General features: G+C 39.9%; 1 protein-coding gene across 1 annotated transcript in view; it reads right to left on the reverse strand.

Moving 5' to 3' along the window:
* Positions 1-19,940, reverse strand: part of LOC137623285 (uncharacterized) — a 426,454-nt gene that overhangs the window by 21,611 nt on the left and 384,903 nt on the right. The window contains 15 exon segments of the mRNA XM_068354064.1: positions 8,580-8,781; positions 9,143-9,255; positions 9,477-9,888; positions 10,125-10,369; positions 10,502-10,636; positions 10,829-10,960; positions 11,088-11,220; positions 11,345-11,466; positions 11,694-11,903; positions 14,607-14,754; positions 15,208-15,386; positions 16,123-16,366; positions 17,083-17,228; positions 17,381-17,628; positions 17,988-18,177. Coding sequence (XP_068210165.1) covers positions 8,580-8,781; positions 9,143-9,255; positions 9,477-9,888; positions 10,125-10,369; positions 10,502-10,636; positions 10,829-10,960; positions 11,088-11,220; positions 11,345-11,466; positions 11,694-11,903; positions 14,607-14,754; positions 15,208-15,386; positions 16,123-16,366; positions 17,083-17,228; positions 17,381-17,628; positions 17,988-18,177 — 2,859 coding nt within the window.

Raw genomic sequence — 19,940 nt, forward strand, 5'->3', positions numbered from 1 at the left:
TTCCCATGAGGAAGGATCGATGTCAGTTAGAGCCAGGGTGCGCTTTAGTTGATCTTTATAGCGCATTTTCGGGGCTCCTCGTGGTCTGGTGCCCTGGGTCAGTTCTCCGTAGAATATTTTCTTTGGGAGCCTAGATGGATCCATCCTATGCACGTGTTATGCATGTGAACATGTAACACTGAATGATTGGTGTATCGACACCACACAAGTGCTTTCTGTGCATCACATTATATCTTGTAGTCCTTCTGTGTTTATTAAGGGAAATTTTTGCTAACAGACTGATACAATGCTCATAAACTGAATTGAGTTTGTAAGCTTGTACATTATTACTTGCTAAGCAACAACCCTAGTTGGAAAAGCAGGATGCTATAAGCCCGGGGGCTCCAACAGGTAAAATAGCCTAGTGAGGAAAGGAAAAAAGGAAAAATATGTTATTTTCATTAGTAAAATAAATTTTTGAATATACTTACCCGATAATCATGTAGCTGTCAACTCCGTTGCCCGACAGAAATCTAAGGAGGGATACGCCAGCTATCACAATACTAGAAGGGGGTGTACTAACAGCGCCACCTGTGGCCAGGTACTCAAGTACTTCTTGTTGACACCTCCTCAATTATTCCTCGATCCCACTGGTTCTTTATGGGGAGGAAGGGAGGGTCAATTAAATCATGATTATCGGGTAAGTATATTCAAAAATTTATTTTACTAATGAAAATAACATTTTTCAATATTAAACTTACCCGATAATCATGTAGCTGATTCGCACCCAGGGGGGTGGGTGAAAACCAGTGAACAAGATTAAAGGATAGCCAAGTATCCCCACATTTCATATAACAGTTATCTCTAATAACAAATGAAATAATAAGTACCTGGTAAGGAAGTCGAATTGAACCGTTACTCTGCCTCTTTTTTAAGTTCGTCTTCCTTACTGAGCGCAGCGTTCCTCTTGGAGGCTGAATCAACCCAAGGTGCTAAAGTATATAGGGTTGCAACCCCTACTAAAGGACCTCTACACAACCTTTAACCCAGGCGCTTCTCAAGAATGAATTGACCACCCGCCAAATCAAAAGGATGCGGAAGGCTTCTTAGCCTACCGTAACAACCATAAAAACAACAAAAGAATTCAAGAGAAAAGTTAAAAAGGTTATGGGATTAAGGGAATGTAGTGGCTGAGCCCTCACCTACTACTGCACTCGCTGCTACGAATGGTCCCAGGGTGTAGCAGTTCTCGTAAAGAGACTGGACATCTTTCAGATAAAAAGATGCAAACACTGACTTGCTCCTCCAATAGGTTGCATCCATTACACTCTGCAGAGAACGGTTTTTATTAAAGGCCATCGAAGTAGCTACGGCTCTTACTTCGTGGGTCCTTACCTTCAGCAATGCAAGGTCTTCCTCCTTTAAGTGAGAATGTGCTTCTCTGATCAGAAGCCTTATATAATACGAAAGCCCATTCTTGGACATGGGTCTCGAGGGTTTCTTGATGGCACACCATAAGGCTTCTGACTGTCCTCGGAGAGGTTTAGACCTCTTTAGATAATATTTGAGAGCTCTGACAGGGCAAAGAACTCTCTCAAGTTCGTTACCTACCATGTTGGAAAGGCTAGGTATCTCGAACGATCTAGGCCAAGGACGTGAAGGAAGCTCGTTCTTTGCTAGGAATCCAAGCTGGAAAGAACATGTAGCAGACTCGGTCGTGAAACCAATGTTCTTGCTGAAGGCATGAACCTCACTGACTCTTTTAGCTGTTGCCAGGCAAACGAGAAAAAAAGTCTTGAGGGTAAGGTCCTTGAATGAAGCTGACTGGAGAGGTTCGAACCTAGATGTCATAAGGAACCTTAAGACTACGTCTAAATTCCAGCCTGGAGTGGAAAGACGACGATCTTTAGACGTCTCAAAAGACTTAAGAATGTCTTGAAGGTCCTTGTTGGAAGACAGGTCCAAACCTCTATGGCGGAGAACTGAGGCCAACATACTCCTATATCCCTTAATCGTAGGAGCTGAAAGGGATCTCTCATTTCTAAGATGAAGCAGGAAGTCAGCTATTTGGGTCACAGAGGTATTGGTAGAGGATATTGAATTGGCTCTACACCAGCTTCGGAAGACCTCCCACTTAGACTGGTAGACCCTACGAGTGGAAACCCTCCTTGCTCTGGCAATAGCCCTGGCTGCCTCCTTCGAAAAGCCTCGAGCTCTAGCGAATCTTTCGACAGTCTGAAGGCAGTCAGTTGAAGAGCGTGGAGGTTTGGATGTAACCTGTCTACGTGAGGTTGACGTAGAAGGTCCACTCTTAGAGGTAGAGTCCTGGGGAAGTCTACTAGCCATTGTAGTACCTCTGTGAACCATTCTCTTGCAGGCCAAAGGGGAGCAACCAGCGTCAGCCGTGTCCCTTCGTGCGAGACGAATTTCTGCAGAACCTTGTTGATTATCTTGAACGGAGGGAATGCGTACAGGTCGAGATGGGACCAGTTCAGTAGAAAGGCATCCACATGAACTGCTGCAGGGTCTGGAACAGGAGAACAAAACAGAGGAAGTCTCTTGGTCATGGAGGTGGCAAACAGATCTATGGTAGGTTGACCCCACAAGGTCCAAAGTCTGTTGCACACACTCTTGTGGAGGGTCCATTCCGTGGGAATGACCTGATTCCTTCTGCTCAGACGATCTGCTGACACGTTCATATTGCCCTGGATGAACCTCGTGACTAGAGAGAGGTTTCGACTTCTTGACCAAATGAGGAGGTCCCTTGCGATCTCGTAAAGGCTCCTCGAATGGGTCCCCCCTTGTTTGGAGATGTAAGCCAAGGCTGTGGTGTTGTCCGAGTTCACCTCCACCACTTTGCCTAGCAGGAGGGACTTGAAGTTCAACAGGGCTAGATGAACTGCCAGCAGTTCCTTGCAGTTGATGTGGAGAGATCGTTGTTCCTCGTTCCACATTCCGGAGCATTCCTCTCCGTCCAAGGTTGCACCCCAGCCCGAGTCCGATGCATCTGAGAAGAGATGAAGATTGGGGGTCTGAATGGCCAAGGATAGACCCTCTCTGAGAAGAAGGTTGTGCTTCCACCACAGGAGAGTGGTCTTCATCTCTTGGTTGATAGGGATAGAGATTGCTTCCAGGGTAGAACTCTTGTCCCAATGAGCTGCAAGGTGGAATTGAAGAGGGCGGAGGTGGAGTCTGCCCAGCTCGACAAACAGGGCTAGGGACGAGAGAGTCCCTGTGAGACTCATCCACTGTCTCACTGAGCAACTGTTCCTCTTCAGCATGCTCATGATGCACTCGAGGGCTTGGCTTATCCTGGGGGCCGATGGAAAAGCCCGAAAACTCTGACTCTGAATTTCCATTCCCAGATACACGATGGATTGTGAGGGAATGAGTTGAGATTTTTCCAAATTGACTAATAGACCCAGGTCTCTGATAAGGTCTAAAGTCCAATGAAGATTCTCCAGACAACGACGACTCGAGGAGGCTCTCAACAGCCAGTCGTCTAGGTAGAGGGAGGCTCTGATGTTTGACAAGTGAAGGAACTTGGCTACATTCCTCATCAGAAGGGTAAAGACCATAGGAGCTGTGCTTAGGCCAAAACACAGGGCTTGGAATTGGTAGACGACCTTTCCGAAAACGAATCTTAGGAAAGGTTGGGAGTCTGGATGAATCGGAACGTGAAAATAAGCATCTTTCAAGTCCAATGAGACCATCCAGTCCTCCTGTCTGACCGCTGCCAAGACCGACTTGGTCGTCTCCATCGTGAACGTCAGCTTGGTGACATACTCGTTGAGAGCGCTGACGTCCAGGACAGGTCTCCAACCTCCTGTCTTCTTGGCCACAAGAAAGAGGCGGTTGTAGAAGCCCGGGGATTGATGGTCCCGGACTACAACCACAGCCTTCTTCTGCACAAGAAGCGACACCTCCTGTTGCAAAGCTAGCCTCTTGTCCTCCTCTTTGTAGTTGGGAGAGAGGTTGATGGGCGAAGTGGTCAGAGGTGGTTGAAGGAAGAATGGAATCCTGTAACCGAACCTCAGCCAACTGACAGACTGTGCGTCTGCACCTCTCATCTCCCAAGCTCGCCAGAAGGTCTTGAGTCTGGCTCCTACTGTCGTCTGGAGAATCGGAGAGTCAGTGTTTTCCTTTGGATGACTTGGATCCTTTCCTGGACTTGCCTCTGTAAGAGTCTGGACGGGAGCTTCCTCGGCTGGGGGCTCTACCACGAAAGGGCGGTATGAATCTAGTCGCAGGAGTATCAGTCACTGGGGAGCGGTAAGTCTTAGGGGCTGAGGTGGAAGCCTTAGACTTACGAGCCGAAGAAGCCACAAGATCGTGCGTGTCTTTCTGAATCAAAGCAGCCGACAAATCTTTAATGAGCTCTTCGGGAAAAATAAACTTCGAAAGAGGAGCAAACAGAAGTTGTGAACGTTGGCAAGGGGTAATGCTGGCGGAAAGGAAAGAACACAGCTGTTCCCTTTTCTTCAAAACCCCTGACACGAACAAGGACGCTAGCTCGCCCGATCCGTCTCTGATGGCCTTATCCATACAGGACATTAACAGCATGGCAGAATCTTTGTCCGTATGGGAGGTTTTCTTGCTGAGGGCCCCCAGGCACCAGTCTAGAAAATTAAACATTTCAAACGCTCTAAACACTCCTTTAAGCAAGTGATCCAAGTCCGAAAAGGTCCAACACACTTTTGAGCGTCTCATAGCAGATCTTCGAGGCGAGTCTACCAGACTTGAGAAGTCAGCCTGGGCAGAGGCAGGTATTCCCAAGCCTGGTGCTTCCCCTGTGGCATACCAAACGCTCGCTTTCGAAGTGAGCTTCGTTGGAGGGAACATGAAGGAAGTCTTGCCAAGAAGTTGCTTAGACTGCAGCCATTCCCCTAGGATCCTAAAAGCCCTCTTGGAGGATCTAGCTAGGACAAGCTTGGTATAGGAAGACTGAGCTTGTTGCACTCCCAGCGAAAACTCAGATGGTGGAGAGCGGGGTATAGCTGAGACAAAATGGTCTGGATAAACCTCCCTGAGAAGAGCCAAGACCTTGCGAAAATCAAGAGACTGTGGAGAGGGTCTGGAGTCGTCCACATCCGAAGAGGGATCAAGGTGTGCTTCCTCATCATCCGAAATCTCAACCCCAGAATGAGGCGACGGGATCGGATACGAATGCTGAACCGCAGAGTCAGAACGAGCAGGAACAACAACAGAGGTGGAAGGAGGAGGTGCAGCAAGTTCCTGTTCCTGTGGTATGAGTGAAGCGTGAATAGATCGAGGCTGTGCAGAACAAGGTAAAGTTCCAGCAAGCAGAGATGTCTGAGTAGCAGGATCAGGGTGCACGGGTAGAGCTCGGTGCAGCAGTTGAGCAGACTGACTCACAGGTGGAAGAGGTTCAACATCGTACGCCTGGCAGATGGAGCTGCGACTGGGTGCAGCGAGTGCAGGCGGGTGCAGCACAGGCTGAACCGGTGCAGGAGGCTGGTGCACCACCGGTGCAGGCGGGTGCAGCAAAGGCTGAACGGGTGCAGGAGGTTGGTGCACCACCGGTGCAGGCGGGTGCAGCACAGGCTGAACGGGTGCAGGAGGTTGGTGCACCACCGGTGCAGGCGGGTGCAGCACAGGCTGAACGGGTGCAGGAGGTTGGTGCACCACCGGTGCAGGAGGGTGCAGCACAGGCTGAACCGGTGCAGGAGATAGGTGCACCACAGGTGCAGGAGGTGCAGCACTCTCAGCACGACACTCACGCATCAGGTCCGAAAGCTGAGCTTGCATGGACTGAAGCATAGACCACTTGGGATCAGCAGAGACAGTAGCAGACTGAGGTAAAGCCATAACAGTGGTTGCACCACCGGTGCAGCTCTGTTGTACCTTACTCCTCTTGGGCGGAGTACAATCGCTAGAAGACTGAGGCGAGTCAGAGCTGAGCCAACGACTGCAACCTGGCTGAGCACTCGTGGGTTGGACTCTGCGTTTAAGAGGTCTAGAGACCTGAGACCAACGATTCTTCCCCGAGAGAAGATCAGCGGACGAGCGGAAGACGGGCTCAATCGTCTGCAAGTGGGAGTGACGGTCTGTGGTAGACACGCCCGCAACCACTGAGGATGATTCTGTGCGCCTAACAAGGCCTGCCGAACCCTTATGCCCTTCGACATTGCTTCTCCCCTGGGCTTGGGAGCTTGCAAGAGGTCCCGGACTGGGAGAACGACTGGCTCGCACAGAAAAATCCCCACGCACCACACTGGCACTAACACTAGTACAAGGCACTGCACCGACACTAGCACTCGTCACAGCACTGGCACTAACTTCACCCACTGCACTCTTGGCCTTCAACTCTTTCACTTCGGCCATCAGAGACTTATGGTCACTTACCACTGACTCTACCTTATCGCCTAAAGCCTGAATAGCACGTAAAACCACTGACATATCAGGCGGAGGGCACACAGTAGGATCGGGGGTAGCCACTACAGGGGTAGGATCAGGAAGAGGATCATGAGATGAGGAAAATAAAGAAGAGTGAGAAGAACTCCTCCTAGCTCTAATTCTCTCTAACTTAGAAGAATACTTTAAAAGTCGGACAAAATCCAATTCCGAAAGACCGGCGCATTCCTCACATCGATTTTCTAACTGACAGGGTCTGTCCCTACAGTCAGAACAAGCGGTGTGAGGATCTACCGAGACCTTCGGAATACGTCTATTGCAAGACCTACAACGTCTATGGGAGGGGGCTTGCGAAATGTCAGACATTTTGTTTTCAAGAGAAGTCAAAGGGAGATCCAAAAAACAAGCAAAAATTCGTTAACCGTTAAACTGAATTAAATAAAAGCTATCTAGCTAATATCAGAAGGTTTCCAGTAATGCGACAGCCGTAAATCAAAGAGAATACATCACCAAATAAGCGAGAATAAACTCGAAGACCATGAGCGTATCCCAGAACGTCTAGCCGGAGGCACGACAGAGGAATAATTGAGGAGGTGTCAACAAGAAGTACTTGAGTACCTGGCCACAGGTGGCGCTGTTAGTACACCCCCTTCTAGTATTGTGATAGCTGGCGTATCCCTCCTTAGATTTCTGTCGGGCAACGGAGTTGACAGCTACATGATTATCGGGTAAGTTTAATATTGAAAAAAAATATTTTAAGAGTAACATCAAATTAATATCGCCTATATAAACTATATCAACTTTAACAAAAGAAGAGGAAGAGAAATTGAATAGAATAGTGTGCCCGAGTGTACCCTCACGCAAGAGAACTCTAACTCAAGACAGTGGAAGACCATGGTACAGAGGCTATGATACTACCCTAGACTAGAGAACAATGGTTTGATTTTGGAGTGTCCTTCTAGAAGAGCTGCTTACCATAGCTAAAGAGTCCCTTCTACCCTTACCAAGAGAAAAGTGGCCACTGAACAATAAGCTTGCATAAAAAGTTATTTGAGAACCGAGGTACAACAGTACTATCAAATGGAATCCATCACTCAGAATTTGCTGAAGAAATAAGAAAATAAATGGACAGAATAGGAACCCTGGGATCCAGATCTGCTACCAAAAACTTCAGAAACTTAACATAAATGATTGGGTAGTATGTTCACAAAACTGAGAACACACCTGAAAGACTTATAAGAGTAAGAACCTTGGGACTGTGATTTCAGGGATGTGGAAAAAATTTGCAAATTAACAGTGTTGACTTTAAAATGAGTGAATGGGTTCAACACATTTTAGCTATTAACTTACCTAGGAGTGAAGTAAATAAACTTAAACATCAGTGAACTGGAAATTATGTGCATTAATGAAGGTGCCAATCACCTCTAAAAATTACTTTAGACAGTACCTACAACCCTTTTCTTTTGTAAAATACAATTAAAAATGACAGTGTGTATTTGTAAAAGCCCTACCAGATGAGACTAATCATACACTTTTGAATAAGTCAAGATTACAAATCTCCGACGGAAAAATATAAGTTTAACAGCAAAATATAAAAAACGGGAATAAAAACTTGCATGACAAATAAATGTTTGAATAATGAAAAATTCTTTTTTTAACTTGGATTACAAAGCTTGGGTAAAATGAAGTTCTTTACCACAAGTAACCCAAGATACATCAAGAGCCATGTTTGGGGGCAATAATCCAGCCAGCAGACTACTGTTTTCTTTAATTTTGGAATAATGTAATGTGTCTAGGACTCATAAAGAATAGAAATGTGGACTGATATAATGATGAGTTTGTTAAAAAGATTACATTTTAATTGTGTCATAAAGCTAGTTTTAAATGTTTTTTAAGGTAAAGGTAAAGGTGTCCGGTTTCAGATGCAGTTTCATCAGAATAGATACTCACCAGAATGTCAGCCAGGAAAGCCCAATCCCCACTGTGGTGCCCAACCACAGCAGTAGCCTCCCCAGTAAACAGCTTAAACTAGCGGTCCCGGGCTAGGCGAACACAAATACTATACTAGCCAAATCTCTTAAAGATAACAGCACAACAGTTTTGGTTACTCTCTTTTTCTTTAATTTTCCCTCTAGTACTAAGACTCACGATAATACTACTACTGTGTAAAAAAAAAAATAAAGGAGAGCTGGTTCAATCTAAAATCCATGTCCCCTGATACCAACCTGACTGTAGAGTTCAACAGATGACTCCCCCTTCAACTGGTGTCCTGTTAGGTAAGTGTTATGAGAGGATGCTATATAATAATTGGAGAGGGGCATTGTCATATCATCATCATCCGGTGTTAACCTTTCATCTAGGAATGCATAGTTGTCTTCATCCATCATAAACCTTGCAAAACCTTCAAAGGACATTAATTCTTGAGCCCTGTGAAAAATTAAAGATATTAACAAATCAGATAAATTGTTGCACTATCATTTACATGGTATGACATACTTTTATCATGCATGCAAATATCAACAACAAATAATGTTTCTTTAAACTCCAGAGCTCAGGTTTTTTAATATTGCAAAAATTAAAATAGTAATGCTAATTCATAAGTTTCAATCAGTAAATCACCTAAAAAAATGAAACATTGAAAGCCAATGGAGCTTCTTGCTACTACTGTAAAAGTCAAGGTATATAGTAATTTAATAATCTATGTTTACTATGCAACTCTTACGTAAAGAATAGATTTATGAAAATATATACAGTACAAAAAGAATTCAGCTAAGATATTTCCAATCACCTTAAAGTTGGATCTGGTTCATGACGATCAAGTAGGAGTTTGAGTTCTTCATCTGTACGTTCCTCTCCCTGTTGTTCTTCAAGAAATCTGCGCAGTTCTATCATTGTTATCACCTGGAATAAATTAAGGTGTAATATAATCATACTAATTCAGCAGGGGTTTGGTCTACTTTTAGCTTTCCATCAAAACTGACTATAAAATCTGGCTACTGAACTTGATTACCGATAATTTATATGTTCTGAAAGTTCAGTAATGCAGTATATTTCTAATCACACTAAATACTCTTACATTATTAGGCATAAAATACAAAATGTTTTATGGTAAACAAACCTACCTGGCTCTTAGAACTTTCAACACCAGCACAGTTTGTAACTATACTTGCTGCTGCAATTGCATCAAAGATCTTTTTCTTTTGGCAATTATTACGGAAGACTAGAAGATCTAGCGAGGTATTTCTGGTGAGTAGACCAAGAGTTCGTTTTGAAAGCGCTTGTCGGTGAGCTGGACTTGGGGGTGAGGTAGGGCTGGTTGGGTCTTCTAGTGAACTGTCAGAAAGACTCTTACGGGTCACAGCTAAAGTTTTGAATAGCTCGCGAAGATCTTTCCTTGCTCGAAGACTGAATGACTTGTACAAAACAACAAAATCAGTGAAGTCCAATTCAGCAGCCTGTGTGATGGGCTCACCACGAAATCCACGAGGGGCTAAAGTCATAAATTCTCCAGCTCCACTTGACCGACTCCGTTCCCTATGAGGAAATAATAAAAACTTGAATAGCCACATGCTTAATACATTGATATACCAAAGAAAGATGGAGATCCAATTAATCAACATACAGGAACAGTTCTAATGCAAATTCAAAATTACTACAAGGAAAATGTTGCCAAAATAGCCTACATAAAAGACAGGTAATGTTGAAAACTTCTAGTTCCCTTATTTAAGGTAAAGTCCAATAATAATGAAAGCAAATAAAGATAACTTTACCTGTAACTAACAGCCTGCTGAGGAGGTGAAGGCAAACCAGTTGCGAGATCATATGATGCCCTAGGAATTGCTGGTGAATGGATATGGGGTACATGTTGCACAGGGCCGATGAGATGCTCGGCACTAGTTTCATAAGACCTGGAGCGTGGAGGAGAAGGCTGGGCAGGGGGAAGAATAGTGCGGCGACTAGTAGTGGAGAGTGCTGGCGAAGGAACAATTCTTGTTTCCTCCACTCTGGTACCATCCTGAAATTTAGAGGCCCATTAAGAAAAATCAAACCAAAAATATATACATTATACAGTAATATAAATTACAACGCCCCATCATTCTTCAGATTAGCATGTCATTTGTTAAATGTATTAATAAAAATTTCCTACTTTTGTAACATTGATTGTTGCCTGGGATTTCAGTTTTTTCAGTCTAGTAGATCCAGAACCTCTCTTGGCTGCTATTGGGTCTTGTGGTGACATACTGCCAGCAGTGGAAGTGGTCCAGTTTCTTCCTCCAAAAATCTAAAAAAAAGAGAAAAATTGCACCAAAGTGAATTTCTATTTTTTAAAAACTATAATTATTCTACCAATTACAACAAACAATAATGTATAGTACATAATAGAAATAGTAATTACCAAGAAAAAGAATTAATTTCTCATAAAGCATTACTTTTTCATGAAGAAGACATGCCAAAAACTTATTTCAAAGGTTACCTTTATAGCCTCGGCAGGCTTTGGACCACTGCAAGCTTCATCTTCAAAATAGAGCTTTAGGTATTGTTCCTTCAACCAAAAGAGACGTTTATCACTTATACTTGCTAATCGCCTCTGAGCTCGAACTAAAACCTGTAATTTGAAGGTAAACATTTAATTTGTAACTTCATTATGCACCTTAGCAAAATATAAAATTTATATTTGCAAAATAATGGAAAATCTGGGATTTCAAAGCTAAATAATGAAACCAAAGGATTACCTGTAATCCTTGACACCAAAGTTTAGCTACTGACGGAGGGGCTACTAAAACCATGAGGCGATTGTCGGCAAGGTTGGCACCATATACAAGAGACACACAACTTCCCAAACTCACTGGATTTTCTAGTAAGTACCTGTAACAAATTAAAAAAACTTTTGTTACCATGTGTACCAGGATAATACAGAAACAAATGATAATTTCCTTGACAATACAAAAAACTAAATATACAGTATCTCAATACAGTATGTTTTTCTTACCTTCTCGCAACAGCTGCTATATAATTTGTCTCTCTGAAGCCAAGTTCAACTTCTTTAAGACATGAGATTTCCACAAACCCTTCTTCTGGAGTTCCTCCAGTCAACTCTGGAGAAACCGAGTACTGAAAATAACAAATTGTTTGATTACATATAAAACATCACCTTGCTTAAAGTTAAAACAAAATTAACCAATTGCTTGTAATTTCAAATATGAGGAAAAATACATCTAATGCATCTATACCAGATTCATCCAAACTCATACAGGAAGGATTACTCTTTTCTTTCAATGGGAATGTAATTTATATCAAACAAATAATGTATTATATACATATTGAGCAAAATAACATACCTTCAGTATTAAACCTGGTGAGACCAGCTCTTCGGGATTTGCACCTAAAATATAATCAGGTTGTGAAGAAGAGTGACCAGCACGAAGAGCTGACCAAGGAGGTCGACACCAAGTTAGAGTTCCATTGCTCCGTTCCAATCTTAAATAAACAAGACAGCTTCTTCCACTCTCTGGGTCCCAGTGAACTACTGTAGTCCCATGATGAAGGATCTGTAAAAAAAAATTTAATATTTGGCAATCAATTTTAGCAAGTATGTTACTTGATGTCCTACTCCCTAAGATTAAGCATAAATACTGTACTAAGGAATACAAGATTAGTTTCCTATTAAAGATCTTGAGTAAAAATGGCCTGAAAAATGCTAAAATAGAAACATCAAAAGAAATTCATATAAACACTTCAAGGTTTTAATAACAAGTCAACTCTGTCATGTTTCATGCACCACACAGTAACACCACAAGGGGAGGTTTATTGTCACTAGTGGACCTCATTTGGTGCACTGTAGGCATTATTCAAGGGTCTTTGCAGTGTTTCTTTGGCCATTAGCTGCACTTGTTTTATATCCTTCTACTTAACCTAAGTTCACACATCCTTTCTTCCATCTTGCTGTCCAAACCTTTTAACTTTTACCTCAAAGTGTACCGGTAGGGTTTTCCCTAGTTGCACTAGATGCTGAATGGTCTTACAGGGCCCAGTGCCAGAAAATACAGTCCAAATTCACAAATCCAAATCGATATGCAGTAATGGTATAGCACTGAACTATTAATAATTTGCGTTGAAAAGTTATAATAACTTAAACTTGAAAGATAGAATAATAGTTGAGGATAGGGTCTTCCCCTATAACTCTGGATTTATCATTCAGAAGATGAAATTCTAAAAATTAATTTAAATTAATTCTGAATTATTTCTCAACACAACTTAATTTTATAACAATCTGAACATTTCGGAATTAGATTACATAATTTTACCTTGCTGAAATCCAAAAGGCATAAATTTGCATATCATAATGTCAATATAAACAAATTTAAATGTATTATGCAAAGCATATGTAGTAAATTTCTATTTTAATAAATGGTGACGACAGCTCCAATGTCTCTGAACTATAAGTACTATATTCAGTGTACTATGTTATAAGATTAGAATAATACGCACACCATAAAAACTGTACATTCTATCAAAACTTACAGATACAACAGTAAGGTGAAATTAACTGAGTAAACAAAAAACTTTCATACAATTTGAAGTGTAAATATCAATTATTATTCTGAGGTATGATTAAAATTTGCCGTTACTGTATGTAGCAGAGGTATAAGCACATAATAAGAAAATTTGAAATTTTAAGGTGTGGCTGTAGAAAGCAAAGGTTCATGAAGATCATATCACAAATGAGGAATATAAAAAGGAATGTCATATCCAGAGACTAAGTAAAATATGCTAAGTGACAAAGAACAACTAATACAAAAACATTGACTATGAAGGTTACTGGGCAAAGATCTATAAAAAAAAAAAAAAAAAGGCTGGAAAAATCATGATAAATAGGCACAGATCTCAACTTAGACCGGGTGAGAATTCACAGAGAAAAAACAAGATAAGAGGAGATATCTGATGCACCCTCTGCAATGCCTTTATATCAAAGGCATCCTCTTCCACCAAACCTCTTCTCTCCATATCATCCTTCACCTTATCTTGCCACTTAATTCTCTTCATCCATCTTAATCTTCTCCCACTTACAGCTTCCTCCCAAGCCTTCTTCACTCCCTCATCACCATCCATCTTCAACACATGCTCACACCATCTAAGTTGTGACACACTTATCTCTGTAATCTTTACTACCACTACTATTCTTCTTAGTTAATCATTTTCCAAGCTTTCCGGCAGTGATATTCCCATAATCCACCTCAGCATTCTCATCTCTGTTCTCTCAAGCTTGGCTTCCTCTAACCTTAACTTGATTGGCATTCTCTAATCCCATACAACTCCTGCTACCTCCCTCCAGTTTCTCATGCTGCTTTTATCCTATTTTCAACTCCAGTCTCGCATCCTCCTTCCTGACTTATAGCAGACCCAAAGTATCAAAATTGTTCTACTTGTTTTATAACTGAGCCTCTACTTTCATGTAATGGCTATCCTGTCCCAACCTTCCTTACTGCCAGAACTCACCATAGCTTCAGTCTTATCCACATTTACCTTCACACCACCCCTTTCCAAAGTCTCTTGCCACTACAACCCTTCCCTGGAATTCTTCCTCATTTTCAGCAGCAATCATCAAATCCTCTGCATATAGAAACTCCCACAACTCTTCTTTCCTGATCTCTTCACTTAACACATCCAAGATCAGTGCAAATAAAAAGTCTCAATGCTTACCCCTGGTGTAATTCAACGCCAATTTCAAAGTTTTCTGGTTTTTCAACAGCTGTTATTACTTTTGTCCTTGTTTTAATGTATATCATCTTTACCATTCTAACCAACTTCTCCGGGAGTTTCCTCTTCCTAAAGTACCAAAAACATCACTTCCCTTAGTATTCTATCATAAGCCTTCTCTAAATCTACAAAAACAGAGAAGACCTTCTGGTTTTCCTCTAGCCTCTTTTCCTGTAACTCCCTTACTATAAAGATGGCATCCACAGTCCCTATCCCACTCCCCCTCATGAATCCATACTGCTGTTTCCCATTCTATACAATCTCTTATCTAGTACTTTATCAAACACTTTCAAACCATGCTCTGTTAGCTTAATTCCCCTGTAGTTATCACATACCATGATGTCATCTTTTTGCTTATAGATACCTTTAGACTCCTCCCAGTCTTTAGACATTATATCTCATGTCACTTCTAACCAAACTGACAAAACCTCTTAATGATAGTGATGACGATAAGATTCATATGACAATGATCATAATTAAATTATAGTTCGTACCTGCAATGTATGTAAATTCAATCCAACTGTAGATTTTGGAAGTGGAGTTAGGGTCACACCATGGTCATTGCTCAGAGGCTGTACTGGATGGTAGTCTTCTAATTCTCCACCTCCAATTTCATCATCTTGGACTGCAACATTAACCAAACTGAAACAAGAGATTTTCATATATGAAAAAGGCATCACTTTTCAACAAGGTATCTAGCTCATTCATATAGGTATTACAGGAAATTATCCACTAATCATTTACATAAAAATATTACTGGATTTGTACAAGGACTAAAATTATGAACTGTACTCAAGTCATAAATAAACACAATAGCAGTAATAATTTCTATTAACAAAATTTACTTTCGAAATACAATATGGCATGTCAAATGACAATGAAAAATTATCCCTTCAAAAATTGCAGATTTAAGCAGTACTTTTAACCAGGTATTGCTTTAAAATCAAATGTTACAATAATCAAAACACTTCTCACTAAAGATCTTACACTGAAAAAGATAAAATAGGCATTCAATAGAAAAATCAAACAAGAAGTATAGTACAGTACACTACTGATTGCACGGATTCATGAAGCAAAAATGTATTGCTTTCTCACCTGAGAGAACCTTTCAGCATAGTTTGTGCTATGTAATGACACCTTGCCACATAGTGCTGATGAAATGTTGTAATTCTGTCTACTACCATTCGGGCATCAAAGATCTTAGCCATATTTATCAAACCTCCTGGCCCAATACGAGTAAAGAAGCTATCTTCTCCACAGTAGTCAGATATAAACTGCAAAAGGAAAGAGAAGTCTCATAAGAGGAAGGAAACACTGGTTGCCAAATACTAGTTATGGAACCTTGAAGACAACAATAAGGTAATGAAGTTATAGTTTATATTTCATATTTTGTTAAACATTATTGCTGCTGAAAACAAAGAGGGCATAACTTTGGTCTATGACATAGGACTGTGAAACTTAATACCAAAATCCAGAAAAGCAATGAATTCTTAGCCCAACAAAAATCCATTTCAATCCACCATTTATTTTTTTTTTTTAATTAACTTTTGGGAATTACCAAAATGTGCAACAAAGCAAATGTGAAAAAACCATGGTTCTATAACTTTATATTAAATGTGAAGAAATATGATTCTAAAACCTAGTATTATAAAAAAAAAAAAAAAATAGTAAATTGTGCTTCCTATTTCATCTAAAAAAAAAAAAAAAAAAAAAAAAAAAATATTCATAGTAAAGTTTATAGCCTGATAACCAAAGCAGAACACGCAATACTAAGGAAAATGTATGAAAATATATGAAGTACTGTACAGTGATAAGTAGTGAAAATTGGTGTTGAGTTATAAAAATCACTAACGAGTACTGAAATTCACCTTAATACTCTACAGCACTGGTGAATTCTGCATCTTAAGCGGTAGATAATGTCATGTTAATTTTTCTGGATTGTTAAACAGTCAAGTCAGCTAATGACAGTACAGGCAACTACAAAAAGATGCACAAATTAAACATTGTTACCTCTACTTCTTGACCATCTTCTGCCAACACAACCAGAGAGGGAGTCGACTGCAAAATATTCATCAGGTCTCTCAAAAAGGAGCCAAAGAAAGGTACCACTTGGCATTCAGGAAGTAAGAGGGCCCTGTCAAGGGCTGCTTCGTATTCAGCTCTACTTTCTCCCATCAAGACCCCAGAGAGAAAATCCAAAACTGGCAATTGTTCATTTTCAAGACTCAACCAGAAAGGTTTGAGCTTGTCAGACCTGCAAGAATAATTATCATTGTAACAATTTACTTTGTAAAGATGCCTCATAAAAAAAAAAAAAAAATATGTTATTTACGGTCATTATTCGGTAATGCAGGATCTGTAAAGTAATTAACTAAATAATTTATCTCATTACTGAATCTAAAATAGCCCTTGTATTCATATTTACTATTTCAGTTAAAGACAACCCCATCCCCTTAGAGAGAGGATAGTGTTCAAATTCAAATGTATTATTTTCTAACATTAGTTACTGTATATGTAAACTTGAGCACTGATTAGAAATATAAGGAATTATAGTGTATATATATAAACTAGTAACCATGAGTAATTTTCAAATTCCAACTTTTTGAAAGATACCACCACCTATGAAAACGCTTGGCTAAATGTTTGCCTTAGCCACATATATCTCTACAATCAAAACATGATATCAATATTACAGAAAAATAAAATATCTTAAAAGTTATAGATGAGTCGGATTGCTTATGCGTTGAGATGCCGACACAAAAACCTATACAAGCATAAAAAAAATAAATTAACTGAAGCGAGAAAGAGAGCTTTAACCCTCATTGATTGGACAACTGCCAAAGTGTTAAATCTTTTTAACCTGTGAGCTATAGCAATCTTTCAAATTTATACTAAACCACACAAATGGGCAGTTCTTTTCATTTAATAAACAATGATTCTCTGGAACAGTTAATTTCTCAGTTAACTTACGTTAGACCTGTAAGAATCTCCATGGCTCCATTGAAATTAGCCATATTCCAACAAGCCAATGCAACTCGCAGAATACAGGACAATACAGCTTTTCTGTCTTCGTGGGTTGGCTGAGAAACAATCACATGCGTTATCCATGATGATACCTGAAAAATCCATCCCATAAAAACAATAAATGTAGGTAGATATACTGTATGCAGTTAATCATATTACATTTGCATAGGCTTGTTCACTCTAATATTATTAAACCTTAGTAGTAAAAACTTCAAAAGTAATGAAAAAGAACTTTTGAACAAACCTCATTGAATCTTTTGGTTAAACTTCCAACAGTCGCTGTGGGTGAAAGGTGCTCATTGTGATCATGCGGTCTCAGGTCACTGGTAACATGTCTAATATAGGCAATTGGCGGCACTCTGTAAAACAGTTCGTACTCCACTTCTGTTAACCTGAGAGCAACTTCTTCCGGAAAGTGAAGAAGCTTTTGCAGTTGCTCTAGCTCATCTGAATACAGCATACCCATGCCCATGCCACAAGGAACAAGATCCCCTGGAATGATAAATTTGATAGTGACAGGAGTTCTAGTTGGCTGTACATTCAAGCAGGTGAAATGTTAAAAGAAAATTATAACATGAAATTATATTGCATTTATAATAAAAAGAAATTATTGAATAAGCAAATTTATTTGCATGAAAATAATTATGGGTATTAGTTCAAATAAGTTCTAAAATCACTCACTGCAAAACCATACCAAGTTATATGACATCATGTCAATTTGTTGAGAAAAGTATACATGGATATTTCACCAAAAAATTAAGACTATGAACGAGTAGACATTCCAGATATCTTTAGGAATTAGATATATACAGTATTCAATAGACTATCAGAAGTAATCCAAAAACCCTCACCTCCTCGGGGCGGGGTCATGTGACCCTGATGGGCAGGTGTGAAAGAGAAGGCATCATCAATCTGCAGGGTATTCCACAGGGCCCGACCAAGGTCTGTACGGCTGGCACTGGAACCCACAACAAATGTCCATTTGGTCCCTCGAAATTCTAACACAAGACGATCATGTGAGCGGCCACCTCCTGTACGCCACTGAAATTTGGCAATTCAAATGATTAACAGTATTACTATACTTGCTTGGGAAGTACATGAAATTACAGTATAGTAATATGGATGTGTAGCCATTATCATGACCATTTGTTACATTCAAGTAAAATTTCCCCCTAACAAACATTAGCTAAATGGTTAAAAGCTCAAGTACAAGGAACTAACTGGCAAACCATTTATGATATACACGAATAAACAAAGTACATAGCTGCTTGTTGTAGCAAAAAATAATGAAATTTTGTCCCGCTGAGACATCCATAAATGTAGTACAGTATTAAAACCAATTCTACCCTGAATCAATTAATGAAACACCACAGTTCATTTTGAAAACAACATCCAAGACCTTTATAATTAAATCATTAAATTTCCAGTGTTGAAATTATGTTCTTAAAAATTACTGTACAAATAAAATCTTCTGCATATGATATCGTCACCATAAACATCAGATTAGGTTGAATTAGTTACAGCTCTTAACAGTAACAATAAGCAGCTCCAAAAGAAATGCACCAGGCCTTCTGTAAGAGCTTAAAAACATTATTCTAACGTTTTAATAAAAAAAAAAAAAGAATAAAAACGAATTAACTAAAAAATAGCCCTTTTTACTCGCAGTGATATCAAAAAGCATTTTACTGTAACTTTAATAATTGCAATAATGGACAAAAACTTAGTCTTTTTCCCTCTGGTATTCTCAAGAGATGATTTAAAAAAGTAAATGTGACTTTTAGTACATTATCAATAGGTTTCAGTACTTAACTCAAATTAGCATTTTAATCATTTTCTCTATAGGAAAGGCTCTTATTGAATATTTACATCAACCACCAAATAATCCCTAAGTCATCCTACTGTATATTTTCGTTCTCAAAAGACCTCTCTTGCACGCCTTAAATTTTATTAGATTATGCTGACAATGCGCCTGCAAACGAACTTACGTAGCAATACTCGGTTAAAATCGATCATCGTATCACAGGAAGTCTTATATTGACAAATGTAGTAACGTGGATGACAATGAATTCCAATTTCGAACCAACTAGGCGGCTTTAGTAGGAACACAAAACGACCAACAGTATGTTGCAGTAGTTAAGTGGCAAATGGTGAAACAAATGTCCATCTAATGAACAATGGGAAAGGAAGGGACACATGTCACGCCAGAAATATGATCAAAATGATTCACACACACACACACACACACACACACACACACACACACACACACACACACACTGTAAGTTCAATACCTAGAGACCAGGAATGTTGGAAAACACAACCTAGATATAAAATAAAAGCTCAAGATAGAGACGATTAGTGAAATCTAACCGAGGCACTGTGTCAATAAGCGTAGATGATGATGATGATGAGATATGAAAATAATAGCATTGAAGGGAATTATTCTAAGCAATAATGCATGCTCACAAAATAACAACAATAACAACAACAACAATAATAATAATAATAATAATAATAATAATAATAATAATAATAATAATAATAATAATACTTCTTTGTTATTGTTATAAAGATGACCACGAACAAACATTAGAATGAATATGGTAATTAGGCATTCGATATGATGAGAAAGAGGTTGCATCAGATGATAAAAAAACACTCCTTAATAAGGACGTTTGATACCCAGGGTGAAGACGTGAGGATTGGGTAACTCAGATCAGAAGATACTGATAACAATTAGTAGAGCGGCGAGATAAGCACAAGACTACTAAGTGAACACGATACCACGAACTCACAACAGATGC

Source organism: Palaemon carinicauda, chromosome 30 (genome assembly GCF_036898095.1).
Source record: "Palaemon carinicauda isolate YSFRI2023 chromosome 30, ASM3689809v2, whole genome shotgun sequence".
Classification (NCBI taxonomy): domain Eukaryota; kingdom Metazoa; phylum Arthropoda; class Malacostraca; order Decapoda; family Palaemonidae; genus Palaemon; species Palaemon carinicauda.